Source organism: Akebia trifoliata, unplaced genomic scaffold (assembly GCF_017979445.1).
Source record: "Akebia trifoliata isolate Shusen 1 unplaced genomic scaffold, ASM1797944v1 Contig00210, whole genome shotgun sequence".
NCBI classification, from domain to species: Eukaryota; Viridiplantae; Streptophyta; class Magnoliopsida; order Ranunculales; family Lardizabalaceae; genus Akebia; species Akebia trifoliata.
In genome coordinates this window covers 59576-80060 of record NW_028236863.1, presented here as the reverse complement: position 1 = coordinate 80060, position 20485 = coordinate 59576, and the positions used below count along the sequence as shown (strand labels likewise).

General features: G+C 42.1%; 1 protein-coding gene and 2 long non-coding RNA genes across 3 annotated transcripts; 1 reads left to right on the top strand and 2 right to left on the bottom strand.

Moving 5' to 3' along the window:
- Positions 1 to 332: 332 nt before the first annotated feature.
- Positions 333 to 1690, bottom strand: LOC147381871 (uncharacterized). The gene is made up of 3 exons (XR_015174304.1): positions 1148 to 1690; positions 904 to 1003; positions 333 to 802 (listed from the first exon to the last, which is right to left on the bottom strand). It is a non-coding gene; the product is annotated as an uncharacterized LOC147381871 (long non-coding RNA).
- A 1863-nt stretch (positions 1691 to 3553) lies between these two features.
- Positions 3554 to 4288, bottom strand: LOC147381870 (uncharacterized). The gene is made up of 2 exons (XR_015174303.1): positions 4106 to 4288; positions 3554 to 4004 (listed from the first exon to the last, which is right to left on the bottom strand). It is a non-coding gene; the product is annotated as an uncharacterized LOC147381870 (long non-coding RNA).
- A 1876-nt stretch (positions 4289 to 6164) lies between these two features.
- On the top strand, positions 6165 to 7184 carry LOC147381869 (uncharacterized). The gene has a single exon (XM_086429871.1). The coding sequence runs from the start codon at positions 6165 to 6167 to the stop codon at positions 7182 to 7184; it is 1020 nt and encodes a 339-aa protein (XP_086285997.1).
- Positions 7185 to 20485: the final 13301 nt, after the last annotated feature.

Here is a 20485-nt window from a genome sequence, read left to right as displayed (position 1 = left end):
CGTTAAAATGACCGTTGAAAAAAACGACGTTAATGAATTTAGATCTCAGGATTTGGAACGGTTAGAAATCGTTCCAAAAACGCACAATTTGGAACGGCTTAAAACCGTTCCAAATCTGAAAGCACTACCCAAAAAAACATATACCTTAGACATCGATTAAAATCCGATGTCTATGAAACTGATGTCCTAAGTCTGAGACATTAGACATCGGTTACAAACCGATATCTAAACTTTTGAAGAAAAAAAAAAGATATGCCCATACGGATAGGATTTAACAAAAAATGTGGAAGCAATATTTTAAAGTACAGATAAAACTTACCAAAGTAGATCGAAGGACTTGTCGATGACTGATTGATTGTTTCTTTCACATTAGATACTCTCTCGGGACAATTTGTCGTTAAAACTTTTACATTACGCGATTATGATACTAATAAGAACATAGAGCAATGAATTGATGCTAATAATGGCAAGGGCTATTACCTGATGGGTCACGAATACAATCTCAGATCGGAATGGTACAATCCAACCCCTTGGCAGCATCATCGAGGAATATCATTGCCATTCCAGTTGTAAGCCTGGTGTGAGCCTCCAATGCTAAGCACTTCTCAATATCTTCATGCCAGTTAATGACACCTACATTCGAGTATAGATAAGAAGGACAATTGATGGCCTTTATGTCCTCTTGTTTAAAACTAGACTTGATGGAGCCAATAACCAAGATATCACGAAGAACTGACATACTAAGAGCACAGACATGTGCACTTGGATGAGAAAGGCATTGAGTGGTAGCTAGAAGGTGACACTGCATATACAAGGATAGTAAATCACATTATTAATAAGGGGTTTATTTGTGCTTGGATGTGAGACTAGATTTGAAAACGTCAACTTCGGGTAAATGTTTACCTTCAAAAGGTTCGAGAGTGATTCTTTGATGGCCAAGCTGGAATCTCCCCATTTAAGCAGAAGCTGGACTGCTCTAGCTGTTGCCTCCAAAAGCTGCACACTAATTAACAGTAATAAAACATGTAGTAAGTAAGCGTTATAATTAAAGAGGTGCACAATCTAATAAGGTCACAAAGCTCTCTTAAATGGGAATATAAGGTGAAACACGAAGAAGAAAAATAAGTATATTTGTTCTCAATAGTACCTCTAGTTGTGGTAAAGTGCACGCTTCTCCATCGGGGAGCATTCCATCTATGGTACGTTGTAGAAGATTTGGAGAACTAGATAGAATTACCAACGATTCTGGGCAATCATTATTTCTCATTAGCTCCACCATTAATTTTACTATCCGTTGATTAATAATCCATGTATTTTGATCTTGCTCACCATCTCTAGCAACCCAAGAAAAATAATCTGTCACTCCATATAAAAATAAATCCACCTGCACATAGAAAAAGTAAACTTGAAACATCACAATTGAAAAAATTGGATTCATCAACTAAGTGCACAAACAGAACCATCTGCTAACAACAATACGAGTGGGTTCGATTTGAGCTTGCCGAAATGGTCCAACTTGTTAGACAGAATATCCCTTATGAGATCTGGGTCCATTATGTTTATCCTAGGAGTTGTTCCATACCAAATAACAGACATTTTATTTGTATTCAATAACAAATTCAATTCTTATATGCTGATTAAATGTAAAGAATCAAAGATCTTCTACTTCAGTTGTTGAAAGATTGATTATGACATAAATATGGTTGGCCAAGTTGTTTTTCTCAACCAAAACAAACCTTACCTTAAAACATCTCCAAGTAATTTTTCTTAAAGGTATGCAAAATGACTAAACCGTGAATAATTTGTAGGTAAAAAATTCATGTATAATTAGTGAATAATGTGGAGAATTGCTAACTATGGTGAATCCATACAGTAGACCACTCTTAAGTTTTCATTATGTTTTTTTTACTTGTATTGAATCAGGTTCAAATGACAACCACAGTATTGCCAAATGAAGGGGGGAAATAACATGAAGTAGAAGACAATCTTCAAGTCGTTAAGTAAAATACCTTCCACCCATGAGTTAATCGCAGACGTGGTTAGTCTTTAAGAATGTCATGGACACACTGTGCTATGATAGTCCAATTCTGATAGGTACACCATGAAACACATAAATAAATAAGTTCAACTTGAAAGCTACACATAAGCTGCAATGCAGGATTCAATATGAACAGTCTAATTCAGTTGTAGAGATTAAAGCAGCCATTTTACCTTCCGGATATTGTCACCTTCAAAACTAAAATTGAAAAACTATATAAAAATACAAACGATTAGACACATCTATCAAACTATTCTTTAAGTAAAGTAAAAGATGAAAAAACTATTCCAGATATTGTCACCTTCCAAACTAAAATTGGCTACTAGCTAAACATTTAAAAAAATAAAAAACTTATAATAAATTGGTTAATTCCCATGAACCTACAAAGTTATGAATGCATGAGGCAAATGATTAAAAGAAGAATTGGTATTTCTTTGTTAACATAAGCATCATAGAGAAAGTAAAACCTATAAAGAGATGAGGTATATCTCAATATTTCTATGGGGTGGGGTAATCGACCACAACAAATACTTATTAGAATCACTGAATCATGTGAGTCAGTAGGTCCACTTTAACACAAAAGAGAGCAGTATTTCGTATATGGTTTAACCACATCATACTTTAACACAAAAGAGAGCAGTATATGGAAATAATTGACTTTCGTATATGGTTTAACCACATCAAGGTATCTTGACAATAAATTTACGTCAATGAATGAATCTCGTGTACAATGGATAACAGAAGTATTACTTAAGAAAATGTACCAAAACAGGTGAGTTTGCATTTGTAAAAAATTAGTCCAACTACATTTCCAATGTAGCCTCACACACAAACAGTCTAATTCAGACATTTGAAAGGAGACAATATATGCCCCCTTCTCAGTACTAAATTTTAAATTTATATGACATTTTGGAAGACAACAGCAAAAAGTATCCCCGTAGATTCACCCCTAGAACTCAAATTGCTTTTCTTTTAGTAAGATAGTATGGGTCATTCTCAACAAAAATGGCCACCTTGATTCAGCTCCTTGTAAGTGCAATGAGTGTGTGTCATTTTATTTACAGCTTCCATTTCTTTTTACCTTTTACTTTAGGTAATAAGGAGATACAACCACATCATCCCAGTTTTCTTGGTTTAATAACAAATTTTGATTGGAAGCATTTCTTGTCTGATGTTTCTCCTTTGCAGCTAAAAGAATACACTACATGGAAGGTTCATTGGTTAATAAAAAAGAAAAGCACGTTGATTTTGTTTCTATAGATCTGGTAAAGGCTAAACTACATCATTGAATTTAAGACACCCAGAGAAAGTGATGAATCTCAATATCATATATATGACAAATCGTGTTTGCCAAATAGTTGGCACACCAACTATTTTTATAACATGCCAAACAAACAATTAGAGACAAAAGGGATAAAAACAAAGAGGAAGAACAGAGCAGTGGCAACATTTAGAGCTCGAAAACCCAAACTGAAGAGCCTCTTGAGAGAAGTAAATGACAAGGTGGAGTAGTCATTAAAACAATATAATAGTTATCCGCACCTCAGATGACATATTTATTTCCATTGTTGGGTGTGTTATAAGTAAGAATCAGGATCAGGTAAGGTGTTCCGTTCTAGAAACGGTGTCCACATGGCATATTTTGGTTTGAATTTAAAACACATTGGACTCCTAACTAAGCCATTCTTCTCTTCATGGCATACAGCCCGAAGAATGTGCCACATAGACACTGTACGTTGCTATGATGGCCACATAAAAAACATAGCAGATATTCCAACAGTAAGGTAGCGGCCTAACTTAGCATCAGCCAAGAAACCAGCGAGAAAGGCTAGAAGATTGAGAGTACCCATGAAATTAGTAACTAGAGTTGCAGATTTGGAGGTCTAAATATGCAAAGTTCCAACTAAATAAGTCACCAAATTCATCGAAATTCCATTAACGCAAATCCTCTCAGCAAGTTCAGTACCTGTTCTAACAAAAAAACAGACAAAATTGTTAACTTTTTATGTGAAAAAAAAACAAGAAGAGTGACACATTAATTAATATTTATAAACTAAAGAAACATACCTAAGAATAGGCCAGCTGAAAGCCGTCCTCCTGTTTTGGATCTGTCAACTGGATTTCCTCTGAAGTCTACTGCTGTTCTATCATCTTCACTGTCACCATGGGTTGCAGTCGAAACCTACAAAAAAAAATAAGGAAAATGGATAAGAAAGAGAACCCATTAGCATGTTTTTTCATAACTTTGTGGGATTTTTGGATCTGTTTGGAAGTTTGAATTAGGGTTAGTGATTACCATTGTTGCAGAGAGAGAGAGACAGAGGGATGAAGGAAATGAAAATGATTAGCTGATCCAGAGCGGTAGCTCTAAGGCTTAAAAGAGGATAGTAGAGAGAGAGGCGGACAGAAAAGGGGTAATTTAGATATAGCTCCTTTAATGGGTTAGCATGCAAGCTTCTCCCCTTGATTCCAATTGTAGCATCGCATCTAGGATCCCCAAATCTTTAATAGAACAAAAAAATGAATAAAAATAAGCCAAAATCTAACCCATCTTAACTGGTGCTTACATTGAATTTCCATATTTTGTAGAGCTAGAATAGTAGCAGTTAAGAACCCCTCTCACTCGTCTCCACTACTTTTCTTGTACAGAGAGCTTTTGACCACCAAAAGGACATACTAGGCAGTAACCTGCTCCAAGAGATGGAGAATCTATACACATCCACTCCCATTTGCTTCAGCAACTTCACATCTTCCTGCAATTACAATAAAGTGATAGAGTCAGTATTGGGTACAATCATCGCTGCCACATATTTCAGAAAAAATATGCCTACAACAGTGGTGTCAACAATTAATTAATGTCCATTTTCCGTTTGGGAAAATTCCACAACATCACATTTGCTGGGCTGAACCTGGAGACAACGAATTAAGTAACTATCAGCCTTCTTATTAAGAGATTAGAGTATAAATAAAAGGGAAAAAACAAAACAATCAATCATTTTTTAGATTATGTTTTTTTATGATAATTTGTTCATGTTTACTCAAGAAATTATAGTGGAAACAAGAGAAAAATTATTACAATTTGAAAGAACAACCAAGTGTGGTTAAAGTGGTATTACAGTTACAAAAGAAAATAAACATTTTTACCTCATATCCTATACATGCAAAGGCATATATGTGTACCTCGTTGTGGTGGAAATTCTTGAGCACCAACACGTGGCTCAATTAAGGGCCAGAGTTAATGATTTAAGGACGGATGAACCGCGTTTTCTGCTCGGTTTATTAACCTCGACGGATGCACGGATTCTAAGCTCGAAACTAGGCCATCAGCCGATGAAGTAGTCCGGGCAAGTGCAGTATAGGTCGGTAGGACAGATCTGACAGATGTGCCAATGATAGACAGTCAGTCCTGGCAACCCACGTCATGTCAGATCAACTCAGATTTTCTTAGAAGTGATAGGGCAGTTGCAACAACTCCTGCAGCTGACATGTCAGGGAGTGAGCTAACTACCCTAGGTCACCTCAGAGGGTGGCACAGAAAACGATCAAGTCTAAACGCCTATATAAGGAAGAAAACTACGAGTAAAAGAGGTTCGAATTCTTCTTCTCTTAAAAAAAACTACACTGATCGATTTGTCTAACTTGATCGTCGGAGTGGGCTGATTTGCAGGTCCCCCCGAGCTGAGAGAGAAGGAAAGTGTAGAGCAAATTCTTGCATCTACAATTTGGCGCCGTCCGTGGGAAACTTACAGGGAGAAAAACGACCAAGATGGGAAGGGCTAGAGGCAAAAATCGTGGAGAGCCATCAAACCCGCTACCAGCAGACTCGCCTCCAAACGCGCAAGACCCAATGCTTGCAATGTACAATTTACTCACGGAGATGAGAGAGGAAATGCGCAGGGGGTTGGAGAAACAAAATGATGAGATAGTGAATATAAGGAGGGAAAACGAGGAGCTCAGGCAAAGGCTAGGCGAGCGTGCGGAGACCGAAGAAGGCCCAGGTGCAGAGCGGAGTAGCGATCATATTGTTCGAGCGACAAGGACGGAGGCAAACTGGACCGAAGATTCAGCAGCAGTAAAAACGCAGCAAGGAAGCTCCGAAGTTAAAGAAACGATGACGAGGTAGGAAATGGAGGAAATGCTCAGGAGAAGGGATGAGGAATTAGCCCGAGGAAAGGATCCCGCACAAAAGGTGAGGAACGCAATTCGGAAACTCAAAGGGACACCATTCTCGTCGGCGATAATGAAGTCAGAGCCACCCAGATCGTTCCACATGCCAAAGTTTGAAACTTATGACGAAACACGAGATCCTATGGATCATATACTGCACTACAGAAGTCAGATGGTATTGTACCAGAACGACGATCCATTACTCTGCAAGCTATTTTCGTCAACCTTGAGACTCGGGGCCATGATGTGGTTCCAGACCTTACCAGCTGGAACCATAACAAATTTTTTTGAGCTAGAGGAAACGTTTGTTGGGCAGTTTGTTCATCTACGAAGGAAGAAGGTCGGAGTTAACACTCTATTTAACCTTCGACAAGAGTCCGGGGAGAGTATTAGATCGTTCGTAACTCATTTTCGAACAAAAGCCCTGGATGTAGAAGGCATGGACGAGGCAACGGCCTGCGCGGCGTATATCGCTGCGGTCATCCTGGGGACACGGTTGCATGAGTCCTTGATCAAGTCTGACCCGACTCGTCTGGAAGACCTGTATGCAAAGGTGGAAAAGTACATCCTGGTGGAAGAATCGGTAAAGGGCAGGAGACGAAGCGCTCAAACAGTAGCCAACAGCGAAGGGGGAATGGACGCTGCAAAGGTACTGGCACACCTCGGAGGGGAAGGAAGCAAGAAAAGGCGGAGAGATTCGAACGAGCAGTCGTGGTGGAAGAGAGGCCGGGTATATACCCCGCTCAATGAAAAACTATCCGTGATACTGAGGCACATAAAGGGAGAACCCGACTTCATTCAACCACCACGGGGGTATAAGGGGAAACCGGGAAAACCGTATTGCGAGTACCATGAGGGTGAGGATCATCCTACCGAGGACTGTTACAGGCTGCGCCATATCATCCAGGATATGATCGAGGCAGGGAAACTCAAAGGTTATGTCTCGGCGAGAAGAGGAAGAGGAGGAGAAACTGCCTAGAGAACCGAGCGGAAGTCCGAACAAAGGCGACCGATTAAAGGAGGCCATAGAGAGACGGAGGAACGCAGAATAGTCCACACTATCACGGGGGTGTTGGGGGCCGAGATGCCATCTAGGCAGGTGATGCGGGAAAGAGTAAAAAAGATCCGACATATGGTCGGGGTTAACAGTGTGGCATCAGGAGTACGGACGGCAGGAACGACGAACCACGGAACTGATTCCCAGGCAATTGTGTTCACGAAAGATGACCTGAAGGGAACGTCAAGGCCCCATCAGGACGCATTAGTCATCGCACTCCCAGTGGGAAACGTCGAGCTCCGTAGAATACTGGTGGATTCGGGAAGCGCGGTGGACATTCTTTTCCTAAGCACGACAAAGAGGATGGGGGTTTCAGAGAGTTTGGAACCAACACCGACCCTCGTCTATGGGTTCAATGGTGCTCCGAGCAGTCCGGTAGGAGAAATCACGCTCCCGATCACTACAGGGTCAAAAGTGGTAATGACAAGATTCGTGGTAATAGATGCGGATTCTGCCTATAACGAGATCCTGGGGCGAAGGTGGATACACGAGATGAGAGCGGTCCCGTCAACCTATCATCAAGTTATTCATTTCCCGGGTAAGGAAGGAATAATGGAAATTAGGGGTGACCAGAAGATGGCGCAGAGGTGTTTTCACCTGGCCTTGAAGCAAGACCGAGGCCCGAGGCCGTCCCCCCGAAGAAGAGAAAGGTACCTCCAACTGTTAATGAAGCTTCGTAGCAATTACAGAAGTAGCCGCAGCAAAAGCAGCGGGTAACAGTTGAGGAAGTCGAAGCCGTGGACCTCGGCGGTGATGGAGGACAGCTAGTTAGTATTGGTACCACGATGTTGCAGGAGGAGAAGGCAGCACTGCTCCAACTTCTGAAGGCAAACAAGGACGTGTTCGCGTGGTCATTGGAGGACATGCCTGGAATAGACCCATCAATGGCATGTCATAGATTAAATGTCGATAAAAGCTTCCGACCTGTTAGACAAAAGTCGAGGAGGCTGTCTCCGCGCCTTAGGCAGGGGGTAAATGAGGAAATCGAGAAACTTTTAAAGACCGAGTTTATCAGGGAGGTAGAGTACCCAGAATGGATAGCGGACATAGTGGCAGTACCGAAGAAGGATGGGAGGGTGAGAGTGTGCATTGACTTCACGAACCTGAATAAGGCGTGCCCAAAGGATAGCTTTCCGCTGCCAAGGATCGACAGGTTGGTCGATGCTACTGCTGGTCATGAGAGAATGTCATTTATGGACGGCTACTCGGGGTATAACCAGATCCCCCTAGTAGTGGAGGACCAGGAACGAACATCATTCATCACCGAGCAAGGATTGTTTTGTTTTAAGGTTATGCCGTTCGGCTTGAGAAATGCCGGGGCCACTTACCAGAGACTCGTGACAAAAATGTTCGAAGGATTGATCGGGAAGATCGTGGAGGTATATATCGACGATTTATTGGTAAAAAGCAAGCGAGCAGGGGACCATCTGGTAGACCTCAAGCAAACATTTGATCGGCTGAGGAGTTTCAAAATGAAGTTGAATCCGAAGAAGTGTGTCTTCGCCGTCTCCTCTGGGAAATTCCTCGGGCACATTATCACCAGGAGAGGCATTGAGGCAAACCCAGACCAGATCCGGGCGTTGGTAGAAATGCCGAGCCCCACTAACCAGAAGTAGGTGCAGAAGTTGGCAGGGAGAATAGCTGCGCTGAACATGTTTATCTCCAGGGTATCCGATCGATGTCGTCCGCTCTTCACGTTGTTGCAAAAGGAGAAGAATTTCGCCTGGGGTGTGGAATGCGAGGTAGCGTTCAACGATCTGAAGAGGTATTTAGGGCAGCCACCGATCCTTAGCTCTCCGGAAGAGGGAGAGGAGTTGGGAATTTACCTGGCAACTAGTTCGTCATCAGTAAGCTCGGTTCTCTTTAAAGTCGATATGGGACAGGAATACCCCATCTACTATGTCAGCAAAATGTTGGGCTTATCGGAGATGAAGTACACCAGGACGGAAAGGGTGGGGTTGTCACTCGTCTACTCAGCACACAAGCTCAGACCTTACTTCCTTTCACATCGCATCCGAGTTGTGACGGACACCCTGTTGAAAGAGATGATGCACAGATCTGAAAAGTCGAGGAGGATGGCGAGGTGGGCTGTAATCCTCGGCGAATACGACTTACAATTCGAGTCCCGGACAGCAATAAAGGGACAGGTATTGGCAGATTTCCTTACGGATTTCCCGGTTGAGGATCCGAACTGGGAAGAGTTGGAGAACGAAGACGAAGGGATGGAAGAAGTGGAGTTGTGGGATAAGCAGGCAGGGTGGAGAATTTTCGTCGATGGGTCATCTAATTACTCAGGTTCGGGGGTGGGAATAGTAATTGTAACACCGAGCAACGATAGACTAGAAAAGATAGTCAAACTCGGGTATGGGGCATCAAATAATGAAGCTGAGTACGAGGCAGTCATCCACGGGCTGAGAATGGCAAGCTAGTTGAAAATCAGCCGGGTAAAGCTATGTACCGACTCCCAACTTATAGCAAACCAGTGCAACGGGAAATTTGAAGCAAAGGACGAACGCATAGCGAGATACCTGATCTCAGTTAAGCGGGAGATTAAGAAGTTCGACCAAGTGGAGATATGCCAGATACCCAGGGATGAGAACAGGCATGCAGATTCGTTGGCTTACATTGCCTTAATGCTAGGAGAAACAGAAGGACGGTCATTACCGGTGGAATACCTATCTAAAGCGAGCATCGAACACGAGGAAAAGGAGTACGCACAGGCTGGAAGAACCTCGGGATGGATAGAGGAGTTCACGCGGTACCTCCACTCAAAAGTTATGCCAGCGGATAAGGGGAAAGCCAGAAAATTACTTCTACAGGTCGGCAAGTACACTCTCATTGGGGAGGAGCTGTATAGGATGTCCTTCGGGGGACCACTTCTTAAGTGCCTTACTAAGGAAGAGTCCGAGCTCATAATGGCGGAAATCCACGAGGGAATCTGCGGCAATCATTCGGGAGGACGGTCGCTCGTCAATAAGGTTATCAGTCAGGGCTATTTTTGGCCTAGGATACAGGAAGACTGTAAGAAGTATGTAAGGACCTGTGATCAATGCCAAAAACATGCCCCCATGCATCTGCAGCCAGCCAGCGAACTCCATCTCATGAAATCACCCTGGCCATTCTCGATATGGGGTATGGACATTGTTGGACCTCTCCCTCGAGAAAAGGGGGGTAAGCTGTTCATCCTAGTAGCTACAGACTATTTTACTAAATGGGTGGAAGCTGTGCCCCTCACGCGGATTAGGGAAAGGGAAGTCATCAAATTCACTTGGGAGCACATCATAACGCGCTTTGGGATCCCTTATGCGTTGATCTCTGACAATGGAACGCAATTCAAGGGCAACCGCGTGCAATCGTACTTCAAGGAATACGGAATCCGATCACTGTAATCGTCACCAAGATATCCACAAGGAAATGGCCAAGCTGAAGCATCAAACAAGACAATCCTCGCGAACTTGAAGAAGAGGCTGGCGGAACATAAGGGAAGATGGGTAGACGAGCTACACAGTGTCCTATGGGCATACCGGACCACGGCGAGAAGGGCAACAGGTTTCACCCCGTTCGCACTAGCCTATGGAACGGAAGCTGTTATTCCAACCGAAATACAGGTTCCTACTACAAGGACGCAAGTGGCCGAGACAGAGTTCAACGAAGAAATGGTGGCTCGGAATTTGGATTGGTTGGATGAGACGCGGGAAAGGATCATAGAAAGGTTGGCAAGGTACCAACAAGTGTTGAAGAGGTCTTACGATCAGAAAGTACGTCCTAGGGAGTTCAAGGTCGGCGATATGGTATTACGAAAGGTATTTTCTAACACCAAAGAAGTCAATAGTGGGAAGCTCGGCTGCAACTGGGAAGGACCATACATTGTGCGGAAAGTCGGGGACGCAGGCGTGTACTACTTGGAGACTCCGGCGGGGGACGTAATTCAATCACCATGGAATGTATTCAATTTAAAGAAATATTATCAATAAAGTCATCTTCGCTCCTATGCCTGCCATCTAAGGGAAAGCCTCGACCCCTCCACAGGAGCCGAGCCCAACTGAGGAGTTGGTCGGAAGGGAAAAGCCTTGGTCCCACCACGAGGACCAAGCCCAACTGAGGAGTTGGACTAAGGGAAAGCCTCGGCCCCTCCACACGAGTCGAGCCCAACTGAGGAGTTGGTCGGAAGGGAAAAGCCTTGGTCCCACCACGGGGACCAAGCCCAACTGAGGAGTTGGACTAAGGGAAAGCCTCGGCCCCTCCACAGGAGCCGAGCCCAACTGAGGAGTTGGTCGGAAGGGAAAAGCCTTGGTCCCACCACGGGGACCAAACCCAACTGAGGAGTTGGACTAAGGGAAAGCCTCGGCCCCTCCACAGGAGCCGAGCCCAACTGAGGAGTTGGTCGGAAGGGAAAAGCCTTGGTCCCACCACGGGAACCAAGCCCAACTGAGGAGTTGGACTAAGGGAAAGCCTCGGCCCCTCCATAGGAGTCAAGCCCAACTGAGGAGTTGGTCGGAAGGAAAAGCCTTGGTCCCACCACGGGGACCAAGCCCAACTGAGGAGTTGGACTAAGGGAAAGCCTCGGCCCCTCCACAGGAGCCGAGCCCAACTGAGGAGTTGGTCGGAAGGGAAAAGCCTTGGTCCCACCACGGGGACCAAGCCCAACTGAGTTGGACTAAGGGAAAGCCTCGGCCCCTCCATAGGAGCCGAGCCCAACTGAGGAGTTGGTCGGAAGGGAAAAGCCTTGGTCCCACCACGGGGACCAAGCCCAACTGAGGAGTTGGACTAAGGGAAACCTCCATAGGAGCCAAGTCCAACTGAGGAGTTGGTCTAAGGACAAAGCCTCGATTCCTCAACAATAGCCGAGCCTAGCTGAGGAATTTGTTTGAAACTAAAGACCTGGTCCATACTAAGGAGTCTGATTCAGAGTCAGAGTCCCGGTTCTTCGCTGGCATCAAGCCCATGCTAAAATACCAAGATCAAGACAAGATCTCTGTCTTGAATAAACGATGAGCCTAAGGTGTTAGGTATAGTTAACTATTTAGGTTTTGTTTTTTAAGCAAAATACCTTAATTTAAAAGCAGAAAAGAGAAAGCAAAATAAAATGGAAGGCACAAAAGTTGGCACAAAAAAATATATATTTATATACTTCCATTGGGATTACATATGGAGTTACAAAATTATGCTACAAAGAAGGAAAAAGGAAAACTATTCGTCCGCTTCAATCGTTACCACGGCATCTTCGGGGGCTTGGATGTCAACTGGTGCAACTGGGGCTTCGGGACTCGGCTCGGGAGCAGCGGTTGGTGTAGCTCCTGGGATCACCTCCGGCCTCTTTGCAGCGGCCTCGGCTTTCCTTAGCTTCGCCTTTAGCTTATTATAAGCTGCCTCCCAGGCTTCCTCTGAAGAGTCCAGCTGGGCCTGGAGAGAGTTGAGCTGATCTTGAAGTGCTCTCTCCTGCTCTGCCTCCTTCGCCTTCACCAGCTCTTCCAGGGAAGAGATCTTCCCCTCCGCTAGAGCTAGCTTATCTTTATTCTGCTCCAGCTCGGATAGTGCGCTATCCAAGCTTGATTGGAGCTTTTGGGAATTGGCCGCAGCCGCATCCCTTTCAGCCTGAAGCTGAAGAACACGACCTTTCGCGGCCCGAAGGTTATCCACGGAAGCGTCGCGAGATTCAACGAGCTTGGCCACGACGTGTTGAGCCTGATCAGGAAGGAAGAAACGGCGTTAGCAGGATGAAAGAGCGGAAAAGATATAGCAAATTAGAAGAAAAGAACAAGTAACTTACCACGGCCAAGGCTCGGAACGCGTCGCGTGAGAATTTCGCTGAATCAGCAGTAAAACTTCGGCGAACCTTCTCGACGTCACGCGGGAGCGTGGACGCATCGAAGATTGCCCGGGCTATTGCCGGGTCAGATAAGGTAGAGTCCTTATCAGACACCGGCCTCCCCCGGATCATGGGTTGTACCACCCATGGAGAGGGAGGGGGCATACTCCCCCTTTGTGCCGATCCAGCCGAAGATGCCTGGGATGGCTCGGCTGGATGGTTAGATTCCTCGGGTGCGGGAGGTGGTGGCAGCTGGAGAATGGGGGCCGGAGAGCGAGGCCCCCTCCTTAACCTTTTGAGGAGAGGCTGATGATCTTCCTCTTCTTCTTCTTCCAGAGGGGCGCTCCCCACCCCGGCAGCTCCAGTAGGTGAAAGCGCCCTCGATCCGCGGGGTGCACGGATCCACTTTTGACTCTTGAGGTTTGGGAGTCGCCACCTAGTTATTGTGGTCTAGGAACCAAACTGACTTTAACATGGATAAAAAGAACTAATCTACCACAAAAAATCTGAATTCGGGGATCATGTTACGGGGTTGGAAGGTGTTAGGCACCAACCCCGCCCGGCCAAAGCCGGTCTCTACTAACTTCCCAAATATATCACATGGCTAAAAATCTAGATAAAAATAAAAAAATTACATACCTTTCCGATAGCAAGGATTTTGTTCCCTCAGATCTGACAAAAAGAGCTCATTGTACTGTACTCCCTTGCTTCGTTCTGTCTCCGGATTTGACTTCGGATCTCTTAGATCAAGGTATCTCCTTGTTTTTGGATCTGAACTCTTCAAGTTTGTTGCGGATTTGGGGGTGTTTTTGGAGGGATTTTAGGTGTTTTCTAGACTAAAATTGAAGGAGGGATGTTAGGTAAGGAGTTGGGGCTCCAAAACTAGGGTTTATGGGGGGCTAGGGGAGCTTCTAGACCTACTTCTCTTAGGGTTTATGATTTGATACGAAAATAGGGTGTGAGCACCTCTATTTATAGATGTTTTTAGGGGTTGATTTGGATAGAGTTAGTGTTTAATTAGAGATCTTTTAATTAGAGTTGTGTTTTAGTTAGACTTATTTTAGGTAGAATTGTGTTTTAATTAGAATTGTTTTAAGTAGAATTGTTTTTAAGTTAAAACTCTATTAGATAGAGTTATTAATCAATTATAATTCTATTATGACTTTTGGTCTTATTTGATTGACTTTTAATGTTTTGACTTTAGTCTTAATTGATTGACTTTTAATATCTTGACTTTAGTCTTGCTTAATTGACTTTAATTTTGACTTCAGTCTCAGTTGATTGACTTTAATACCTTGACCTTAGTCTTGCTTGATTGACTTTAAATTTTTGGAGAACCCCCCTTTAAAATATCTTTAATTCTTTGGACCCCCAAATGGAGGGGTCCTTAAAGAAATATCCTACGAACCCTCAACAATTTTACCCGAAAGTTCGAATGATCAATTTTTTAGGTTCAAAATTTTAAATTAATTTCATTAATGTTTCACTTTAATTATTTAATATTTTATTTATTAATTTCGAATTTTTTAATTATGAAAATTGTGAAATTACCGTTTTACCCCCGGAGAGGACTTTTCACGTTTCAAGTCGATTTTTAATGTTCTAGGATGTTTTAGAATCGATTTTTCGTAAGGAATTCAATGAAAATGTTGGTTTGTATCATTTATGAAAAAATTTTATGTGAAATGATTGTGAAGTTTCTTTTTGGTCTGCAAGATGATGATTTCTATGTTTCTGGGGTCGTATTTTCCTAGCGTAGCGTGGTTTCTAAGGTTTTGTCAGTTCGAGATACCTCATCCAGATTTCTGAAACATATCTGGTAACAAAAATAAAGCAATGGAATACACATCCATCATTGGGAATCATTGCAATCGGATTGACGAGTTGATTAATCAGGCGAGTGTAAAAATGGGGTGTCTACAGATGCCCCTCTTTGGCAGAGGGTTGAAGCAAACTAGATAGCAAATCTATTTTAGTAGATAGTGGGATATCCGAATGCCAAAGCTAATGACAGTTCATTTTGCAGCCTGATTTAGCAATTCGTCAAGGTGTTCGGATCCTTGAAGGTAAAGCTCTCCCCGAACTAAAACGTTGTCAGGTCCTTGAGCGAGAGCTCTCACTGAAAGTGTCAGATCCTTGAATTTTAGAAAATTCTCCTTGACTAATGAAACAAATGTGCAAGTGTGTGCAATGTGTGAAATTGAGTAAAATCTGAGTAAAATAAAACTCGAGAAAATTTGAATGATATTTGAGACAAATCTGAGCAAAAGTTGGGAGAAAGTTAAATGTCCTACTCTACCTACTCTAGGTGAAAGAGTAATGAATTTATATTTTTTTGAGAGTCTTATTCTACCTACTCAGAGTGAAGGAGTAATGCACTAAATTTTTTTTGGGAAGTTTTACTCTACCTACCCGGAGTGAAAGAGTAATGAACTATTTTTGATTTTTTTTTTTTTTTTTGGAAGTTCTACTCTACCTACTCGGAGTGAAAGAGTAATGAACTAAGCTTTTTGAGAGTCCTACTCTACCTGCCCAGGGTGAAAGAGTAATGAACTAATTATTTTGGGAAGTTCTACTCTACCTACTCGGAGTGAAAGAGTAATGAACTAAGCTTTTTGAGAGTCTTACTCTACCTGCCCAGGGTGAAAGAGTAATGAACTAATTATTTTGGGAAGTTCTGCTCTACCTACTCGGAGTGAAAGAGTAATGAACTAAGCTTTTTGAGAGTCCTACTCTACCTGCCCAGGGTGAAAGAGTAATGAACTAATTATTTTGGGAAGTTCTACTCTACCTACTCGGAGTGAAAGAGTAATGACCTAATTTTTTGAGAGTCCTACTCTACCTGCCCAGGGTGAAAGAGTAATGAACTAATTATTTTGGGAAGTTCTATTCTACCTACTCGGAGTGAAAGAGTAATGAACTAATTGTTTTGGGAGTCCTACTCTACCTGCTCAGGGTGAAAGAGTAATGAACTAATTTAATTTTTTTTTTTTTTTTTTGCAAGTTCTACTCTACCTACTCAGAGTGAAAGAGTAATGAACTAATTTTTTTAGGAGTCCTACTCTATCTGCCTAGGGTGAAAGAGTAATGACCTAAATTTTGAGGGAACAAACGGGGGATTAACCTCGCATTTGATTTTTTTTTTTTTTTAATAAAACGTTGGATTTTACAAAGGTCCGGTAAACATATTAACTCTCTTTGAATCTGAGGAGTTTTCAAAATTGCTATCAAGAGGGTAACATTTAATTCAAAGTTAACCTTATCCTTTGGGGTTGAAATTGACCAGTCATCAGAACAAAAATGCCCCTAGTTTGACAAGGAACATTGCACTGGGGATAATTGAACATAATTTGAAAATACATGCCCTTAGTGTAAGGGGGGAAACTATACTCTTTAGAAAAAGGAAGTGCCCTTGTTATGAAAGTTTGAAATTCTTGATTACCGCAAGCGCAATAAAGGTTTAACTTTTAATTTTGACTTTTTATATTGAAGATTTTGAGTTAGGCTCAAAGACATTGGAACAAAATATTTCTTTCTGAAATTCATCATAGAATTTGTTCTTTCTCCCCGTCGGTTCACTTAGGGACATGAAACTCTTTAGATCAATCATAGACGAGATACTTGTATCCACTGAGTCTATATTTGGTTCAAACTGGGTATTGAAACTTGATCATTCAGACTTTTGATATTTCGGCACGGACTGTCTTTTCAGCTTCTCAACTCAACGGAGATTTTCTTTTATTTTTTCATTGCTCTAAGTTTTGCCTAGATTGCCTTTTCAGGTTTTCAATCTAGCGAGCATACCCTAGCTTTTGCCTAGATCGCCTTTTTAGGTTTTCGATCTAGCGAGCTTACAATTTTTTCTCTTTTCTTTGCTCTGATTGTTGCCAAGGTCGTCCTTTCAGATTTTCAACCTTGCGAGCTTGCCTTAATTTTTGCCTAAGCCGCCCTTTTTGGATTTTCAACTTAGCAGACTTTTTTCTTCTTCTTCCCTTCTGAACTTCTGGAGTTGCTGTCTGATCATGATTTACTATCTTCCTTGACTTCTCGCACGGTACTTAGGAGGACTTTCATGAGTAAGTTTAGGACTGGGTATAAAAAGAAAAGAATTTTGAGGCTCAAAAACCCAAATGCCCCTTGTGTGGCATTTCCTTTTAAATTATTTTCTTTTTTCTTGAATTTTCTTCCCCACTTTGACAATTTTTTTCTTCTGAATTTTTTTCTTTTTAGATTTTTCCTTTGTCGGGGAATCTATTTTTATTTTATTTTTATTTTTTTTTTGATGTGATCGGGCCTGAAGTAACTTCTCAGGTTGCCTACGTACCCCAGGATTTTGGAATCAGACCAAAACGTAATTCGAAACTTCCCTCTCCTAGGTTAGGTGATCGGGCTAAGAAAGAAAAAGGCATAATTTTTCTTTTTGAAAAAGGTTGCAAAGGGGTTGAGAAAGGATATATTGAACTGGGTAACAGGAGAATTGATTCGGCCAAAGATGGCCTCCTTAAATGTAGTACCGTTTGATTTGGTCAAGGTTGGTTGGTTCTGGTAATTATATTCCATCATGATCTTGAAGTCTAGCAGTTCTTCCAGATAATATTTCCTTAATGATTGAATCTCTCCAATTGGGTTCAAACTTTTTAGAATCGAGGAAGAGTACTCAAAATTTTTTCCTTGGGTAGTCTGATGCTTTAGATCCTTGACTCATAAGTGATGAACTTTGACTTTCTTGTCAAACATGCAAGTGACTCCTCTCCATTGACAGATCCAATCTGTTTCTAAAAATTAACTTCCATCAAGACCTTGAGATACAGGATTTTTCCTTTTAACCGGTAAGATTGCTTCTATATCATACTAGAGTGACTCTAGTAGAAGACTGTATTGAAATGTAATATGTCCATAATACGAATGGTAACTTCTTTGGCCAGTCCCGGTGTGATGTGTGATTGACACATTTTCACGATGATTCTCTTGAGATTTTTACTAGCTGCTTCAACTATTCCATCGATTTTAAAATTCCAGCGCTAATGCATTTTATAATCCCTCCTCTGACTATGTCAGTCTATTCTGGTTGGTGTTCTCACAGGATGGGTATATATTTCATATTGAACAACACTCCAAATTTAACCGACATATTCTCATAGGACCATGTAAGCAAGTCATTTGAATTTTCTGAATAAATTTATCATCTCTTTGTGCTCCTCTGGGGATGAGTTAGTTCCAATCTGAATTTCTTGGAAATTATTTTTGTTACGAGGTCAATGACATTTAGTTCCTCGAGCAAGACATTTATCTTTTCATTCAAGAGGGGATTCCTTATTAGAGGAATTGCTCTTTGAAGCCAGTTATTAGTTAACTCGTTAATGCGCTCAAGGTATTCAAAAATTTTCTTTATTCAATTAAATTTAGATGGGGCAACTGACACCATTGCAGACTCGACAAACTAACTTGACTAGAACAAAATAAGAAAAAAGACAGACTTAACTACTGAATTGATAGAAAGAACTGGACTCAAGACTCATAAACAACTAAAGACAATTACCCACAACGGGCTTGATTATAGACTGAGAATTCGAGAAACTATTTCCAAGCGGTTAGACTGAGTTTTCTTCTTCAGATTCTTTGCATTATTCAGACTTACTTCTCCTCTCTTGGCCAAGACTGCATTTGGTGGTGAAAACCTCATTAGGGACCGTCACTTTGGTAAAAGGAGTGCTAGGAGGTTTATGATTGACTGATCGGATGAGAAGGATTGGGTCAAACAAGAGTTGAGTATTGGATATCATGTTCAAAGTCTGAGGAGGTTGGTAACTAGGTAGAGGGTTGGTAGTAACATTCGGCTGCTCAGGGGCAGGGACAGTAACTTTTTGGCGTCGATGAGGTCTTGAACTGTATGACGAAGAGCGACGTAACGATCAGTAAGATGACCGGGATTTTGGTGAAACTCACAAAATAGGTTGGTATTGTGAGAAGTGGGGAGTAGATTTGGTAAAGGTCGAGGTTGGAGAGGTGCAATGAGCCCTTTACTTAATAGTTTCTGAAAGACAATGCTCAAAGGCATACTAAGATTGGTGAATTTTCTACGTGGTCGAGGTTGACTAGGGTTAACTTGGTTACTAGGCAAGATAGTAGATTGGACGGGTGTAATAGACGTATGGGCTACATAGGCGTGATCAGCGCTAGACTTGGAATTGGTGAAAGGCTTTTTGAACTTGTTGTCAGAAGGATTGGAAAGGATTCCGGAAGCGAAAGCATCTTCCAATTGGCTACCAGCTTGCAATAGAGACTCGAATGTAGGAAGGTATTGGGAGACTAGATGTCGGGCATACCCTTGCGAGAGGTTTTTTAAGATAATAGCCACTTGTTCTTTCTCTGAAGGTCTATCCCACATTTGTGCAGCCTTGGCCCTCCAGCGACCAATGAAATCAGTGAATGTCTCCCCATTTTTCTGTTTAATTGCTTCCAAATCCCTTCTTGAGGTCTCAATCTCAGTACTGTATTTATACTGATGCCAGAAGGCCTTTGACATGTTCTCCCATGTACCCACAGTAACTGGATCTTGAGACATTAGCCAACGTAGTGCTGATCCTGATAAAGTTCTTTGGAACAATAATGTCATATGTTCGTCGCTGAGCCCCATAGTGCGCATGTTAGTAATATACACTTTAAGATGTGTTTTCGCACATCCTGTCCCACTGAATTTATCCATTTCAGGCATCACAAACTTCTCTGGCAAATGGATTCTAGGGATGCGGTTCAGAGTTTCAATGCCTGCTGCAATTTCATCAATACCCTTTATACTCTTCATAGCTGACTCCAATTGAGACATTCTATTAGATAATGCCGGATTTTCATCAACATACTCTTCATCTCCGTCGAGCTCGAAAACTTCACGTGGACGTTTCTCTTCAACCTTTTTCCCCTTCGGGTCATCTAAGGGAATTCCCGTTGATTTCGAGGTCTGTTCTAACATTTCCACCTTGCCTTTTATATTGCTAATATCATTGGCAAAGGCTGCCAAGATCTTACGGATCTCTGTGAGCTCAGATTCTGAAGCCATCTCTGCTTGTTGACTTGGTACTGTGGTTCTTTCTAACCGACTGGACTTACGACTCCAACTAGGAGGTGGACGCTTGAGTTTAGGCGCAATGATAATCCTTAAAACCTCTTTGAAGGTGAATTTAACCAATTTTAGTGTCACCCCCTTGATAACATTTTAATGAACCCTGAGATTTTATAGTATTTTGTGCACCAATCCGTTAAACAATTCATCCATTCAATGATTATTCAGAAGAAAAATAATTTTATTGCACTCTTGAAAATAATGTTTTTATTGAATAACAATTTTCACAATACTGATTATTTTTGCAATCATTTTCTTTTTAGAAAAACATATTTTGATAATTTTATAAGGTAC